Genomic DNA, 18,194 nt, shown 5'->3' on the forward strand with positions numbered 1-18,194 from the left:
TACTTTACCAAGAAAGTTTGTGATCAATAGCATCCTGTTTAATGTGCTCTCTGTGTCCCCTGTGAATTTCAGCAGAAGAAACAATCTGCACCTGCACTGGAGCAGAATCTGTCGAAAGGAGGGCTTTCCCCTCAGAGTAAAGAGCCGAATCCAAAGGACAAGAACAGTTTCAACGAGGCTAAGCACGCCGCGCGGAGCAGAACAGGTACGGCCTTTTTTCACGTCTCGTACGGGTGCTTGAAATCCTTGAAAATGCCTAAATCTTTTCAGTGTTTTCAAGGTTTGAAAACTGCACTACAAAACACCACAGTTTTGTAATAAAATGTAGCCTAGCGCTTGATTAAAAACCGAAATTTGAAAAACTTTATGTACAGTTGAAACCAGATGTTTTCATACAAAGACACAGACACATTTATTTTTCACTACCTGAAAAAAATCAGACTTTTGGTCTGTTGGAATTACCAAACTTATTTCTATTGGTTAAATGCCAGAAAACTTAGTCTGAACGTTTTTTAGATTTTAGAGTTGAAGACCTTTGTTTGTTTACTTTGTTTAAGCAATTAATTTGAGTAAAAAGGTCACAATTTGGTTGTTTAAATGTAATGAAGATTAATTATTACAAATTTCTCAATGGCTTATTGATCTGTGTAATTGAAATAAAGTTGTCTTTTATATGCTAAACAACATTATTGAAATTGGTAATTTTTTTGTTTAGTTAGTGTTTTGTTCTCAGACCAGTCAGGTGTATGAGGTTTGTTAGAGACATTACAAAACAAAAAAATCTTTATTCTTATATTTTAGTTTTCCTAGAATACTATCACAAAGCCATTAATAACAGTAACAAATGGTATCATATAATCTGGAACTGAAACTGACTTTTCTGAGTTCATTTGTATTGGTTTTATTTCCAAAGTGTGGTGCTGGAAAAGTTTGAAAACTTACCTTGAAAATGCTTGAGAAGTGCTTGAATTTTACTGTGGGGAAAAATATACGAACCCTGTTTTGTGAAGCATTTACTGCCTTTAAAGCGCTCCCAGCTTATGTGCGTTTGTGGCATTTATCATAGATTTAATTATGCTTTCCATTGTAGTGTTAGTGCAGTCACTTTAAGCAGTTTGTGTGCAGAGATCAGATGCTTCTTGTTTGTTTCAATTCATTTCCTTCACATTTACATGCATAAAATCTGAACGTACCACTCAGATTTTATTTCGTCCATTACAGATAAAAGCAGTCCTGTCGGTGTAGACGTCTTCGTGTCCCCCAACAACTCCACCGTGTCCAACAAAGAACCAGAAGCGGCAGAATCCTCCTTCCCACGACTGAGGAGAGGACAGCGACGGGCCGACGATGCTCGACTTGACCTCTGGGGATTTGCAACGCCGTCCCCTCCGCCCCCGCTGCCCAAAGACGTGTCTCCATCGCCGCCTTCAACGCCCTGCCAGCCGGCTCGCCGTCCGAGAGGCAGGCCCCGATCGAACGCGTTGCCTGAACGAGCGATTGAGGGGAAGGTCAAAACGGCCGGCGCTGAGGCTGACACACCCCCACACAAGAAACGTCGGCGATGTTCCAGTAAGAAGTATGAGACTGGGGAATACATCACTGAGAAGGACAAGCTGGAGGAGGGCGAGCAGCTGGGGGACGCTCTGAGGCCGGACTCCGAAACGCCAGCAGGTAACACGGAACAGCTCCAGTTTGGTTTCAGAGTTTAAAGGTAGATTCATCTGTCTACTCACCTATTTGTCTCTTATCCATCCACCTGTTTGGCATTTTTTAGCCATTTAGCCGGCTGTGATTCATCCTTAAAAAGTCTTAAATGTATGTATATAAAGTTAAAGCATTAAAATGTCTTAAATTTATTTAAAAATGTGAGTTAGCCTTAAATGCGTGAATGACAGGTCTTAAATTTTGACGTGGCAGGACTACATGTGCTTTATTTTTCTTGTGGGACTTTTCTGTCAGGCAAACGTTTGAGTCACCTGCAAACATTATCATTACGTCCTCTGACTCGAGGCGGTTGTGGCTAACGCTAACTAGCTACTAAGGGTTAGCTAGCTAGCTTTTATGCATCTATCATGAGTAAAGTGTAATTTTATCGCCTGTTGGCCGGACAACTATCAGCTTCGACATTCATCTTCAGTTTTAAAGTAATATAAAGATTATGACATAATACTGAATGAATGATGTTATTCAAAATGGGACAATGCAGGAGAGATTTACTGTTCCAGGTTATTGCTATTAAGGCTAATTTCCACCTTAAGTCCCCAAAACTTAAAAAATGAATGAATGAATGCAAGCACGCCCTCCCAAAGACCAATAAGCGTTAATTTCAAATATTTAACACTGGAACTGGAAGACATTTTAAATATCCAAAATAAATAAAAAGAAACAACAAATAAAATGGATACTGAAGTCTCTGTAAACAAAATTACCCTCCAAAAAAGAGGCTAGTTCAGACCAGAGCACCGAAATGAATACTTTGGTGCTCAATAGATAGAAATATCTATTGAAGACTTTAACAAATAAACTAAAATAAAAAGAACTCCAAAATTATGATTGGTACAACTTCAGGTAAATCTGAAGTACGAAGGTAGTCACAGAGTAGTGTGTAATGTTATTGGCATATTAAACAATGGCAACAAAATACTCAGCTTGACACGTCATAGTTTAGCCTGTAAGAGCCTCGTTTTAAAACCGTTGTTGTGCATTCATCCTTTTCTTTGGGAGTAGGGAGTTATTTAAATCATTTCAACTTGTTTGCTTGTGGCAAGTATTTGTCATTGTCTGACGTTTCATAGGTTAAGTGATTATTCATAAAAAAAAAACATTGTGTATCTGGGTGAATCACTGCTGAAAAACTTATGAATAATTGTGTAAAGATTGTAAATCTATTGACAGAGAGAAAAATGAAATCGCTCCTTTAAAAGCAGCAGAAAGAAACTATTTTTAGAACATGACGCTAGTGCTCATTTTAGTCATTCTGATTTTTTACACAATTCCTGCTTCTGCTTTTATCCAAAAACATTTTTTTTTCTTTTTATCTCCGGTTTAGTTGGAGTTTCGATTGTTGTCACTTCTTCTCTAACAAATGAATCCCTTAACTTATATGCAGTTCTGGGAAGAGAGACCTTGTTTGTCGTTTGTTAAGTTTCTATAGATGATGCCCCTTTATGAAATATTTTAGCCTGCTTCATGTTGTCAGGCAGGTTCTATTTAGTTGATGAATCTTGGGTTAGTTACTGTAAGGCGCAAACTCATAACTTGGAAAATGCATTTTATATTTACTTTATCTAGGTGTATTATAAGCCTGGCAGGCCACCAGGCTTTACCACCAGGCTGAGCTTTGTTTGTTTGTTTATTTTAGGTTGTTTTTCTTCTAAGATAGAGACCACCTGGACCACCAGGCTTAGCAAGTTTTTTGGGGCAAACTCTGTTGTCTGATATTAAAATTTGTTTAACGATCTGAAGATTTTACTGTGACCAAAACAAAACAAAAACGATCAGAATAAATTTGGTGGCAGCAGCACCGTAACATCTTTATCTTCTTAAGGATATGCTGTGAAAATGGCTGCTTGTTTTATAAATTATGTCTAGACAAATAAAACATTTAAGAAGCAGAGAACTAGAACAGCTAGTTCACCTGAGAATTTCCTTCAGCAACTTGAGTCCACAGATGAAGCAGGAGGAAGAGGAGGAGGCAGTCGTCTTTCACTTCCTCTTCTCTCCTGATTGATCAATGTCCTGATTGATTAGCTCTATACCAATAACCCAAATCAGTCAGACAGATGGACTTGCAGAAGTTGAATAAATAGCAGGTATATCTGTGTTGTTTTGCCTATTAGACCGTTTTGTCAGTGATTCCTGCAGACAGGCTGCTTCTCACAGCAGGGGGGCGTTTTCAGTGCAGCACCAGCAGACCACATAGGAAGCTGAGCAGACTATTGCACAAACTTTACAAAGAACAGCATCATACTTACCAGAGGAAATAATACAGGGATGATTTACTTAGATATTTTTTAGTTTTTTATTTTTTTAGTTTCAGGGAGCCTTTAATAAACTGAAACGGAGATGATTCAGTTCAGTTCAAAAATATTTAATTAGTCCCAAAGGGAAGTTAAATGTTGTAACTCATGTCATCCGGATATCTTCAAAGAGTCTTTGTGGATGGTCATGCTGTGGGCAGGATGGCTCTCCAGTAGCAGACAGTCTTCCAACGGTCTGAGTAGACCTCTGACTGAAGACTGTTGACAGTCATGTTATGCTAACGGCTCATTTACCAGAGACCATATTTCACAGCATTGTGTCCTGTTGACATCACCAGTGTAAGCAAGCACTGCTAATCCACCTCCTTTGCTTTTGCTTCTCCTCTTTAAATCTCCGTCTGACTGTTTTGTTATAAAGCAGAGAGATGTTGGAGTAGGGGACATGAGCCGTTATGATTAAGGCTTGAACTTCCTCACCTCTCTCTGCTCTGCATCCCTTTCAGCTCCTCTGGGATTTTATGTCATAGTTCATTATTTGAGCTTTTGAGATGCTAATCAGCTGCTCCCAGTTCCAAAAACAATACGTTGTTGCTACGGTTACGCATAGCAACAACTGTCCTCAAGTAAAATAAAAGTAAGAGCAAAAATCCTTAGAGCTGCACAGCGTTCAAAACAAGAAAATAATGTTAACAATAAACTTTATCAAATCTAATAGATTATAATTTACATGAGTATTAAAATTTTATTTTTTCTTGGCATAATGGAAACAATCAAATTGACTTAATAAATCAGCCTAAATCAGTCGCCTTTGAGCTCAAATGTATTGCCATCAATACCCAGTTTGAACTTTACGCTGTTAACACGCAAAAATAACAAAAAAACAAAAACAAGTTAAGACAATTCATGTTCCTTTTAACACAAAAAAAAAAGACTAAATAAACAAACAACAAAAAAAAGAACAACAAGCACAGACAGTCCATGTTGTCAGATTGAGAGGCTTGCTGCTGGTCTAACCCAGAAGAAATGGTTGAATAAATGTTGAAGGTTTCCAAGTCGAGTCGCTGGGTGAACATGCTGAGGTCCATCTGACAAAATGTAAAGGTGCTCTGGGAGTTAAAGATGTGACCTTTAGCAGGAGGGGGGCTAAAGGTCACGTCCCAGATGGAGTTTTCTGTGGTTACCCTGTTAGGTGGATTATTGGTTATGACTTGATTTTGGAGTGTCGCTGTCTCTGCTCCTCCATTTTCCTGCTGAGCTTTGATCACATCAGCTGTTTGTGGAATAGATTATTTTATAATTCAACGATGGGATTAAGGAGTCAATAGTTTGCAGATATTTCTTTGCCTTTTTTTCTTGCCCCATTAAACCAATGAGATTTTATGTAATGTGGGAAAACAAAGGATTGCAGCAGGAAAGTGTTCATGAATTTCTAACAATCTTAAATAAAGACCTGAAAGGGAATTAATAGAGGGATGAAATATGAACACCTTCGCAGGGCATCTCACATTTGGCTGTAGCTTGGTGCCGCTCTGCATAACTTTTAATCAATCCTGTCTGCAGATGTGCAGAGGGATCGGTGTCCGAGTCCGGCTGCCCCCAGCCCACAGCCCCCTCCCCCACCCAAACCCTCATACACTCGCTCCGGATCCGTCCGCTACCAGGAGAGCGAGGAGTCCGAGTGCAGCAACAAGCCTTCTGGAAAAAGGAAGTTCAAAAGCAAACACCTCAGTGACGGTGATGAGCCCAAGGTACGCTCCTGATCCTTCACCCCAGGTTGCAGCACATTTCTAATCATGTACAGCTCTGTAAATATGTAAGATTACACTGCCCCCCTGTGGCCAGATGACACGCTGTTCTCCACAGATATGGGATCAGCTGGGACAGTAGGCAGCCGCATGAATGATAAACGCCCAACTCTCTTCTTTAGAGTAAGACCAAGCGCAGCAGCTCAGGGAAACGCGGCTCCTCCCTCCCGCTGGACGACAACGGCGCTGATGCAAAACCACAACCCACGCCTCTGCCAACTCCAAAAAGTTTGCCATCTTCTCCGACCGTCAAGAAAAGCTCCTCAGGAAGAAGCAGCGGTTCCGACTCGTCTCCCAAGAGGCCGGTTCCTCCTGAGGTCCGCCGACTCATTGTGAATAAAAACGCTGGAGAAACTCTGCTGCAGCGCGCCGCACGCCTCGGCTACCAGGTAAACCGCCGTCGCTGTGATCCGATCGGTTTGTTACTCCAAAACCAGAGACGATCTGAAAGTATGTCCGTCCTCTGCTGGGCAGGACGTGGTCCAGTACTGTCTGGACAAGGACATCAGGGAGGTGAATCGGCGGGACAACGCAGGCTACACCGCTCTTCATGAGGCGTCCTCACGAGGTTGGACTCAGATCGTCCAGATCCTCCTGAAACACGGAGCCGACGTCAACTGCAGCGCTCAGGATGGAACGAGGTGGGCTTACGGAGCAACCAGTTACATTTACTGGAGTGATTTTATTTTCTACCCACTGAATGATAAACATGTTTTAACCAAAAGTTCACCAGACACAGACATGCAGTTTTTGTTAAAATTTCATAAGTTTTCTATTGAAAGCTGAAACGATTAATTGTGATTAATTGAATAATAGGCAACTAATTTAGCAATCGATTAATCATTAACTGGAGTGTACGGTCAAAAACATCATATTCAGAGCAGTAAATAAGCCAAAACTGTTCATATTTTACAGTTAAGATATAATCACATTTGTCTTTAATTAAGTTTGATCCCAAACTCCTCAAGTGGCCTAGTTTTAAATTCACCTGGTTCAAATTTACTAAAGATTGCTATTGTTCATAAAATATTTATTTTCTTATTTAAAAAAGGAACTTAATTGTTTATTTGTATCTTTTAGTCTATTTTTTACTGTTGCATAAAAAAGGCTTAAGTAGCTAAATAAAAAGATGTGCAAAATGTTCACATTTTTATCAAATTAATAAATTAATCACCAGATTAATCAATCTGGTGAATAATTACTAAATCAAATTATCGAATCCTTAATTTTAAAAAAATTATTTGGGAAAATGTTTCTTTTACCTGATTTTGTTATTTTGTATTTGCTTTATTTATAGAAATTATTTTCATTTTTGTCTTTAATTCACCAACATTTTCACATAACTTTATACTTTGGGCCGTCTGGTTACGTATTTTTTTAATACTAAATGATCGATTTTTTGATCAGTATTTCAGTATTTTAGTTGCCTTTTTACCAAATACTTCTTTACTTCTGAGTAATTTTTTAGACAACTACTTCTTACTTTTACCTGAGTGAAAAAAAGTTAAATTGTTGCTACTCTGACGGTGATTTGTGGTCGTGAATGTAGGAAGTATAATTAGCTTTTTACCAGAGGAGCTCAGGGCAGGTGTTTTTGATTTGGTGTCGTTTGTTACCTTGTAGACGTCCTGAAACCCACCTGTGTGCGTTTCTCCCTTTAGGCCACTTCATGATGCAGTAGCCAGCGACAACCTGCCAATAGTTTGGCTTCTGCTGAACCACGGAGCCGACCCGACGCTGGCGACTTATTCTGGCCACACGCCGGTCAAACTGGCGCACAGTCAGAGCATGAAGACCTTCCTCACAGGTACCGACGCCGTTTCTGCCAGAAGTCGACTCGCAGCAGCAATATTTAACCAGAGACCTGTTTACATGCTAGCAAGGATCTCATGAAGCCAACTGAAAGTAAACAAAACATGAATAATCGATGATGTGTTTTTCCAAGAGTGAAAGTGTCAACACATTAATAAACACTGTGCCCACTTCTCATTTGGCACGGCGAGGCGGATTAACATCTGCTGCTGGGTCCACCGTCTCCTTCAGAGCAGGACAATAACTGTTGTCAAACGCGCTGCTTGTCCTGCGGCTGGGACTCTGCAGCCGCCCCAAAGCCAAACATGACAAGCAGTGATTATAGTGACGAAGTAACCAATCAGGAACAGACGAGCCGACTTTATAAAAAGCAGAGATGACTCAGTTGTTTTTGTTAGTTTCTGGATCGCTAGCCTTATTCATCCAGGATTTACAGAAAGATATCTTCACAGCAACCATTAACGATGAATATTTATACACACAGTTCAAAACAGGCCCCTCTACACACTGTAAGAAGACTTTTTTTCCCCCCAAAAAAATTATTCTGTTTTTCACTGGTCAACCCAGGTTTTTTTCAGTTGTATTTCAATTGTAAAATTCTGTAATGAAATAGAGGAAGACAAGCTGTATCTAGTTGTGGAGGTGAATGTTGCGATAACCTCCACAACTAGGTTATCGCAACCTAGTTATGGTTGCGATAACCACAACTAGGTTGTTGTTGTGGCGTCTTTAAATTTGTGTTTCAAAAATTAAGGCCTTGAAACATTTCTTCTTTTTTTTTTAAAGGTAAGTTAGCTTTAAATCACAGGTCTTACATTTTGTCATGGCAGAACTATCTAGTCTTGTATATTCTGTGTAGTTTAAAAATAAAAAATCTTGCAGGACTTTTCTGTCGGGCCAAATTTAGAGTTGCACTCAGACATCGTCATTCTGTTCTGTGATTTGTGGCAATTGAAGCTACTGCTAACTAGCTGCTAATATGCCTTAGCTAGCTTGCTAGGTTTTTTTTGCATCTGACACAAGTCAGTTAAAATTTATAGCCAGTTTGCTGGACTTCCCCATTAAATCACTTCTGCTGCTAATCCGTACGATGCTCAGTGCATCTTGTGCAAAAACAAGTCTGGCACTCCAGGTCTAGCCTCACAAAATATGAGATGTCAATCTGCACATTTGTATTGTGATACAGGTCTTAAGTTTCATTCATAATGCCCTTAAGAAGGTCTTTAAAAGTCTTAAATCTGAGTTGGTGAAACCTGCAGAACTTCCCTCAGCTTGTTTCCATCTGTTGATGTTCAAACTGCCACTGAATATTGATGCAGTGTACTTTATTACTTTATTTTCCAGAGTATTTCTCAGACCTGGAAGGCCGCGGTGAAAAGGATTCCAGTTTACCCTGGGATTTCTACAGCAGCTCGCTTTTTGGTAAGAAAAATCTTCACAGATCTGTCTGCAAGTGAAGCTCATGTTCATCATTTACAAAGTCAGTCAGAAAAAACTGTGACTAGAATTGGCTGCCCTGGAGGTGAGCACTTTCAGAGGTTAACTTGGACTAATAGGTGAGTTGTTGCAGAGCAAACTGAAGGCTGGACTCATCGTTCACCATGATAATGTTTGTGAGGTTTTAAATTTTATTACCTGTTCTTTCTTATATTAAGGATTTTATTTCAGGGATAGTCGACTGTAATTTTCATACCAGGAAACATTAGGACTGGATAATAAATCCATAACAATATATATCACAATAAACACATGATCAATGTCAATAGTTAATCAACCTGATAGAATATTCAGTGTTTGGAATATTCACTGAACTCTGATCTAGAACCGCACAGCATTCTGGGAGATGTAGGCAGGAGAAAGGCTGTAGCTGCTCAACCTCTCACTGCTAAGCAAAGCATGTTGAGTTGAATCAGCGAGTGAGCTCTTTGGTTACCTAGCAACTCACTCTTTTTTACCTAGCAACAACTTGTTGAGTAACTGACGCAGCAGCAGTTTAATGTTTCACCACGGCGCCTCATAACTACTTAAAAATAAAAAATCAACAGCGTGGAGTGAAAAGTAAAATAAAATATTCTACCAGTGTGGCAGTATTTCAGATATTTAAAATAGAAAAAGAATCAAGGATTATTGATATCAACTGATATGAAACTCTTATATCGTGTTTTTCAGCCCCCGGAGACAGAAATAACTTCTCTAATAATATCAACATCCATCCATGATTTGTATCTTATGGAGTAAAATTTGAGCTGCTCCTCGCCGTTTTATCTGCGCTGTGACAGCTGTTGTTGTCCTTTAACCCAGTAATTATTTAATTTTAAAATTATATTCTCCTTTTCTAACTTCTCGGTTTGTGTCCAGCCTGCTAATCCTCACATCTGCTTGTTTGTTTACTGGTAGACTAAACTTTTACAACAGCTTTTAGTCTTTAGGTTGCACGGTTAAATCATGATTATTTTTAAGTCCCTCAAATCTAACTGGGTTTCAGTTTTTAATATTAAATTATTTATGTTTTAGGGAGATTTGTTCTGTTGTGTTCTCCCTCTGCGTGTAGCTGTGAGGGTTTAGCATTTCCTTTCAATAAACTATGATTGGTGAGGTCGGACCGACCACTAGGGGGCGTCCAGACCTCGTGTTTTGCCGCCAGCTGGATACCGTCTCTATTTCCTCTGACCTCTGTTGACTCCGCTGTGCAGAAACGGACCAGGAGCCGTGCTGGGACTTCCTGCTGTCTGAGGAGAACCAGGAGCCGGAGGAGGAGAACGTAGACGCGAAGCCGGAGAGGGACTCAGACAAAGACTGTCTCCTGTTTGAGTTCTCGTCGGAGCCGCTGTTACCCTGCTACCATGTTCAGGTTTCACTGACACAGGGGTGAGTTCAAAACAACGTTACCGAGACAAAGCAATGAAGAGAACTGATGAGAAAACCCATGGAAGGTTTTTAATCTACATTCAGAGCACTCGTTTGGGTCTGAACAATTTAAAAGCATGTTTATTTCCAGGCTTTATTCCATAGTCTGACATGGGTAACCATGTTCCTCACAGTCTGTGGTTGGGCAGCCTTCACAATGTTTAAATATCTGAAACAAATCAGTCAATTTATTAATTAATCAATGACCTTTCGTACAGAACCACAGCAACACAAACCACTTTATGTATAAAGCGATAAAAACAACATAACAGCCTGAAAAGAGATAAAATAAAAATAAAAAAACAGTAAGTCTGTTAATAAATGTTAAACTTACACCACAAAGGATAAGAAGAAAAAAGAAATGATTGTAAATGCTGAAAACATCTTAAATTGCCTATAAATCACCCATAACTAGGGAAATATTCATAAGACGCCATCAGTGGGTGAAGGCTAGACCTGTCCGAAGTCACAGCTTTTCTCCTGTAGTCTTCGTTTATTCGTAGTCTTTGAAGAACCCGGTCTACGTAGACCATCAGAAGAATCCGGTCTACGTAGACCGGGTTCTTCAAAGGATGCAGACTGAAATCGGACACGGCTAATGTCTGAAGAAACGACTTCTTCACTAAACAAAATGAATCCAGATAATGAATAAACAGGTTTTGACGAACTATAATATGTTAAAATAAACCCTGTTACAGACATGCTGCTACAGACGTCTTGGCTGACGCGAGGCCTTTGTTTTGTTCTTCCTCCCTGGCAGCTTCTGTAACTGGTTCCTGCTGACAGACGTCCTGAAGCGGCTGAAGATGTCGGCGCGGATCTTCCGGGCCCGTTACCCGCACTTTGAGGTCGTGAGTTTGTCCCAAGCCGAGCTCTGGAGACAGGTCTCCATCAGCCAGGTCGGCTTCCCCCGGAAATGCGGCAACGGCGGTGATGATGATGAGGAGGAGGACGAAGAGGGTCCGGTGGAGCTGGTGTGCTGCGTGCCGGAGCTGCAGAGACTGCTGGGCTCGTCCGTTCACATCCTACCGGAGGAAGACGAGGAAGAGGAGGAGGAGACGCCGGCGCCCACAGCCAAGTGTCGGAGCCGATAGCCCCCCCGTCCGCCCAACGTTTCCATGGAGACAGCAGGAAGCCTCTCCGTCCGGCGGGACTGACCCCCGCGACAGCCCCGACCCTCGACCTTTGACCTCACACACAGCAGTGGTCAATGCAGGAAAGCAGCTTTCAGGTTCTTATCTTTAGGTATATTTGAATACACAAGAAACTTTTTTACTGATCCGTGTGTACATGGTTGTGTAAATGTATATCAGGGTGAACACATTTGGTTACATAAATGAGTTGCCGTGGCGACGAGCCGGCGAATTTTTCCGGTCTTTCAGTTTAGTGTTTAGGAGACGACCCGAGGCTTTTATTTTGAAGGACTCGAGGGAGAAAAGAAACCGTGGCACATATTGAGACACATTTCCGCTTCGCTTCACTCGGTCGCCATCATGGACAGACAGACCGCCACGAATCGAACGACATCATCGGTCGCCATCACGGACAGACAGACCGCCACGAATCGAACGACATCATCGGTCGCCACGTTCAGAGTTTGTTTACAGAACCAGGCAGATGTTCTTCATTCATCATGAACTGTTACAGAACCTCGGCGGTCCAGAGACGTCCGCCCGACCGACTGCAGCCACGACCCGACCCAAACCCCCCACAGTGTTTCCAGATCCCAGAGTGCTTTGTGTTGGAGCTCCACTGTTTGTTGTGCTTAATTTAATAGTCATTAATATATTTGAACTGTTGTGTATATGAGGAGCCGGTGTGTGAGGAGACGCCTCCATGGTTGGTGCTTCGTTCTGAAATGTTCTCACTAAGGATCCCTTTACTCTGAGATTACTCTCCCTCCTTCAGAACCAGTGTTTCAAAAACAGCTAAAGTACAGTTTTATTGTACTGGTGCTACAAATAGAGTTTTGTGTTGACAATCAACGAAGCTTCTTTCTTTCTTTTCTTTTTTGTTTTTTTTGTTTTTGCTTTGACGTCACAAACTAATAAAAGATATTTAAGGTGTAAAGAAAAGTTTAGTTTAGCTGAGGGGAAGCGGGACGCAGCTAGACTGAAGGAGATCCTGGAAGAGGATTTTATCTGATTCTTTTATAAGAAATCAAGCAGAATAAAGCATGATTGTGAATCATAGTTTGTCTCTGTTTTTGTTGTCAGTGGGTTGTTCAGATTAGGGATACAGCTAATAATTATAGAGTGTTATCAATTTACTCACAATTAATTAATTTGATTAAATATTGGCACATTCTGCAGCTGAAACGATTAATCGTTTCAGCTCGTGTTCAGATTGAAGCTGAAGTCTCGACTTTAATGACATGTTTTTATGGTTTAAACTCGGAAGTAATTTTTCAAAGAAGTTAAAATAAATAACTATTGTTGGTCTTATGTCTATATATTTAATAATTTAAAGCAAAACGGTTTTTTTAATTAAAAATGTTTATTGATTTTTTTTTGTATTAAAATGTTAATTTCAGACACTGTAAATAACTCGATTAATAATTTAAATCGAGTCCCTTAACTTAAAAAAAACACAAAACGAGGAAAAATCTGAACTAAAAATGAATCCGACGGCTGCTGTGGATTTATGTTCTCCGCTAGAGGGCGCCACAGACAGCAGCTCGGTTCACTGAAGACCTGAACGATCCTGTTTTATTGGTGTTACGTCACTGCAACGTGCGGCTGCTCATAAAACCTCATTCTAGGATCATCTGATAAAACACATTAAATCTGAGTTTTATGCCGGACGGCTGCAGTTCAGACACAAAAGAAGAGACGAGAGTTAACTCAGGGGAAAGCAAAGAAAAGTTAAAAAGGTTAAAATGTAAGTGATTATAGCTGACTTAAGATTGCACGACGATGTCATGAGATAGAGAAAAAAAAGTAAAGTTATGTAAAAGGTGACTACATTAAATATATACAAATAACTACAGAATAAATTAAGGCAGAAGAAAGTTTAATTATATTACTCAATTTAAAGTAATTATTAAAAGTATATTACTCATGTAAACTGCAATACTTCAAAGTAACAATATTACTCAAGTAAATTTAGCATTGTTAAAAGTAAAAGTATCTTGATATGTAAAAGTAGTGGTACTTCATAAAAATATTACTCGAGTAAAAGTAATTAAGTATTATTAAAAGTAAAGGTATCTTAATAAGGTTACTCAAATAAAATTAACAATACGTCATAATAATAGTAAAAGTAAAACCACTCCAAATAGTAAATTTTTTTCCAAAAAGTTATTCGAGTTCATTGTAACTAAGTAAATGTATCTAGTTACTACCCACTTTTACTAAATAAACAAACTTAAAACTCATATTAAAGCGTTCATATCGCATTAGAAGCATGTTTGAACTGGTTTCACTGGAGTTTCTCCAGTTTAAATGTGATGATTCATGCTCTGCCACCAGTATGTCCGCCATATGCATCCCAGTGTGACCGGAGCAGGGCAGCGATGCAAGCCGCCGCCCCTGGCAGGGCCTCCGGGTCCAGATGGTCCCGCCTGCAGGGAGGTTACTGCCAGTTCGCCCTGTTCCGTCTGATAAGCTTTATTTACGAAGGAAGATCAGATACTTTGGGGAAAACGCTGAAAAGTCCAGAGTTACAGTTTATTTCTCTCTTTTTTCCCTCATCGTAACTCGATCTGGTCTGTTCTCAGGGCAGGGTTGGGTTTCATGTCTGGGTCTCAGTAAATCTGGGGCCGTCAAACATCCAGCCGGGACCCCGCAGGTCCTACCCCCGTTCCGCCGAGCCCCCGCCGAGCCTGGCCCCTGATTGGTCCGCACGGACAGGCAGTGGCCTCTGATTGGAGGAAAATGAGGGCAAGTCTGCTCAAGCCCACTGACAGACTGATAACAAACACCGAAGAAATGCAGGAAGGCTTAGTCCTTATAAGGTAACATGATCGAAAATAACAACTTTCTCTCAATATTATTTGAATAAAAACTTTTGAAACCATCACATATAATATTTGGATTACTTTTTGCTAAGATTACTCGTGTCTTAGTTGCTTTTTGTGGATTTTATGCTGAGCACAATTATTTATTTTGACAATAAACAGGGTAAATGTCATGACCAAAGAGTCCTACAGCCGTTTTATTTGACCAGATTCCCTTTAATGAAGTTTAAAAAATAAATTTATTTAAAGCATACTGCAGCTTTAACTTTTACTTAATATATTTTACATGTTTCCTGAAACAGTCACCATGTTGTGACAGTATGTTATGAGACAGATAGTCTATGAACAACATCTGGCTCCCTTGCCTTCTCCAGCGGCTAACTAAAAACAACCAATCAGAGCCAGGAGGCGGGTCTTAGCGTTGCATCTTCTTCCTGTCAGCAGAGCCTGTCCTGAATGCTAACGCTAGTTAGCATGACCACCGATGGCAGCGGATAAATGGTTTTGCTGCAGTGGTAAGTTGTTTCTTTGCCATTAGCACATTTAGCAGCGAGTACATGAGATTGATTGACACCACTAAGGCCTGCCTCCTTGCTCTGATTGGTTGTTTTTGACCAGGAGCGCAACATTTCTTCAGATGGCAATAACAGCAGCTCAGCAATTAGATGGAGATCAATGTTTTCACTGATTATTTGTCTCTTACTGTTACAACATAGTGACAATTTTACAAAATATGTTTAAAAAAATATTTTTTTTAATATAAGTTTTTTTAAACTAAGTTTAAAAGCTTGACACATTTGTCACTAAAACCTTTGTGACATAAATGTGCTACAACTGATTCAGTCCTAATTTGCTGAATGTGCCGACCAAAAAATGTAAAATTGACTACATTCTTTACCACTAACAAATTAGGCAGCTGAAATAGTGCTGACACTATAAAGCATTACTTGATATTTTACCTCTGTAGAGGCACTAAAAGTTTGCATTTCATTCTGATAATAAGCCATTTTTTATGTATTTTATGCATTTTTCACCCAGAAATTACTTCTAAAACTGCTTAGAGTTCAACCGGTTAAACTCATCACCTCTGAATGACATTGTGCCTCATTTGCAACATAATTTTTGTTAAAGTTTTCGTCACGGTTCAGCCAGACTGGCGAGACAAGCCGTTCTTTTTGCTGCTGAGCTGAAAGTTATATCTGTTGCAATTCGTTTGCAACAAACCCAACAAAGCTGCTTTCTTAAATCTGCAAAAGTTCAGGGACATTTGAGGCCCTTGCGCATTTAAATGCAACATTTATTTCAAAATGGCAACAGAGAGAGACAGAGAGAGAGAGAKAGAGAGAGAGAGAGAGAGAGAGAGAGAGAGAGAGAGAGAGAGAGAGATCCAGGCTGGGAGTTTTAACTCAGCTGCTTTTCTTCTTGGTCTGGATTCTCGTTGTGGGAGTTTTGAGGAACCGTTCGAGCCGAAGGAGTTCACTGAGGACGCTTGTTGTCTTTGTTAACGGCTCCTTGAGCGCGTTATGTAAGAGTCCTCCATGAAAGGAACAAAAAAACGAGGCGGCGCACAGATTGAGGAAGTCCTGCTGACTTCTCCTGCATGTAAATTTAAATCTGGAGGCTTCCTTTTCTCTCTAGTCTCACTTGTTGCTTCATCTGTTGAAATTAAATCTTTTAGTCTGAATGTTCAAAGAACCTGTAAGAGTGTTGTGAATACACAGACCAACGCATAATAATTGCAAAATTACATTGCAATTATGCACTACTGTTGTGCATAACTATTCAAATGTTAGTTGCACGACAATTAGGCACAGTATAATTGTCATGCAATTAGCATTTTTAAAGCATTAATTTAAAAAATGTTAAATCAAAGCTTCTTGGAAGCCATCTTGTCTGCTGTTGTGTTTTATTCTTTGCAGAATAGGTCAGAGACAGCTGGACTGAATGGACAGACATTTTGAAAACTTTCCACCTTTGTCCACATCTTCTTCTGTTTGAACAGGTTAGGATATTTATATAGGCGACACAAAACATGTTCATTCATAAATCATTCTTAGAAAAAGAGATTTTAGTCTGATCAGTTCAGATTGAGCTGTTTCTCTGTCACTTTAAATTCAAATAATCTGCTGCTGGCCACAACATCACCTCACCATTTACACTCATACATGAAAATGGCTGCAAACTGATCCATAATTATACAATCATGTGTCTTTGAAAAGCAGAAGTGGAGCCTCCTGCACAACTAACAAGAATGCAGCAAGTGGTTTCTGGATTGTAAGTCAACAACAAAGCAACTGTCTTTTCCAGCAGCCATTGTACAGTGCACACAGCGGTAAAACCAGCTGACCAAACAACGCAGTGCCCTTCCATTGTGATTTAACAATCAATAGGTTTTTGAAATGGCTCATTTTCCAAACACCAAAAAACATGAACTTATTACCAAAAACAGATGGGTGTTTTTTTTCATGTATAATGTTTTTGTACTTCCATCTGTGTCTCTACTGTTTCTAAAAAAAAACCCAAATGCTTAAAAAAAACACATACAGATGCCTTTTTGATAATAAATTAATGTGTTTTTTAGTGTCTGGAAAACAATAACAAAAAAAAAAACTCCCAATTTTTAATTCACATTCGACTTACACTGCATCGTTACCTAGCAACACCAGCCAAGCAAAGTCCTGTTACCTAGCAACCCAAGCTGAGCTCCAGCAGATTTGGGCAGCTGGTTTTACATATGTATGTGCTGTATAATGGCTGCTGGAAAATATAAGTTTTGTTGTTAACTTGGAATCTATAAACTATTTGCTGTATTGTTGTTGGTTGTGCAGGAGGCTCCACTAATGCTTCTGGGTCTAACTCGGAGTCAAAAATGCATAATTTTTATGTGTTTAAAGTGTAAATGTTGAGTTGGGGGCGTGGCCAGCAGCAGCTTATTTGCATAAAAGTGACAGAGACTCTAAAGCAGCTCAGTCTGAAAGGAGCTCAAAGTAATCAGAACTGACCAGACTAAAATCTCATTATCTAAGAATGATTTTGTTAAAAAATGCAATGAACGTGTTTTGTTTTGACCATTAACCCGTCCTGGCCTGTTTTAAAGGAGGCATTCTGACTCGCCTTTAAATTTTGATTCATGAAATGACAAAACGTGAAAAGGTTGGAGGGTTTAAATAGTTTCCCAGCACACTGCGTGTCTATCTCTGTCCCAGCAGCAGTGTTGGATATCTTTTGTTTGTGCCAACATGAGGACATCTAATAGGGTTAAATGCAGAGTCTCCCTGACTTCCAGGCTAAATATAACATCAGAGGAAGACAGCAGCTCCATCATGCTCTGACCTTCTGCAGACATGAGCTGCTCCCTGCATGCGGCTCTCCGTCCAGGCGCTCTGCACGTGCCGCTACGTTGACATTATAGACACATCAGATGATACCAGACAGACTCTGATGCTAAACTAGGAGATGTTTATCCATCGCACATGAGCTGCAGCGGATTAACTGAGAACATTGTTTATACAGACACCAACACTCAGACTTTGAGTGTGCCGTCATTTCTCTGTGTTTTGCTTTAAAATAGTAAGGCTTTTTTTTCTTTCTTTATTAGTAAATCCATAAAAACACCAAACATTAAAGAGTTTAACTTCATAAAATAACATTTAAATAATGATATTCTACCAATTTTACTTGGTATGGAAAAACACAAAATCTTACCAAGTATTTTTGGTTTAGTTTCAAGTG

At 39.8% G+C, this 18,194-nt stretch overlaps 1 protein-coding gene across 4 annotated transcripts in view; it reads left to right on the forward strand.

Annotated features, from left to right (window-relative positions):
• The window catches only part of bcorl1 (BCL6 corepressor-like 1), a 43,941-nt gene extending 31,245 nt beyond the window's left edge, over positions 1-12,696 (forward strand). For 3 of the 4 annotated variants that reach the window (XM_017307158.1, XM_017307159.1, XM_008420663.2), the window contains exons 4-12: positions 73-205; positions 1,222-1,671; positions 5,541-5,728; positions 5,908-6,174; positions 6,260-6,426; positions 7,447-7,592; positions 8,942-9,019; positions 10,291-10,465; positions 11,265-12,696. In XM_017307158.1, the coding sequence (XP_017162647.1) occupies positions 73-205; positions 1,222-1,671; positions 5,541-5,728; positions 5,908-6,174; positions 6,260-6,426; positions 7,447-7,592; positions 8,942-9,019; positions 10,291-10,465; positions 11,265-11,598 (1,938 nt within the window). In that variant the 3' untranslated portion in view covers positions 11,599-12,696. The remainder of the gene's footprint in view (positions 1-72; positions 206-1,221; positions 1,672-5,540; positions 5,729-5,907; positions 6,175-6,259; positions 6,427-7,446; positions 7,593-8,941; positions 9,020-10,290; positions 10,466-11,264) is intronic. The other variant, XM_008420664.2, reaches the window with a different exon arrangement.
• The last annotated feature ends 5,498 nt before the right edge of the window (positions 12,697-18,194 follow it).

Source organism: Poecilia reticulata, linkage group LG10 (genome assembly GCF_000633615.1).
Source record: "Poecilia reticulata strain Guanapo linkage group LG10, Guppy_female_1.0+MT, whole genome shotgun sequence".
In the NCBI taxonomy this organism is placed as follows: Eukaryota; Metazoa; Chordata; class Actinopteri; order Cyprinodontiformes; family Poeciliidae; genus Poecilia; species Poecilia reticulata.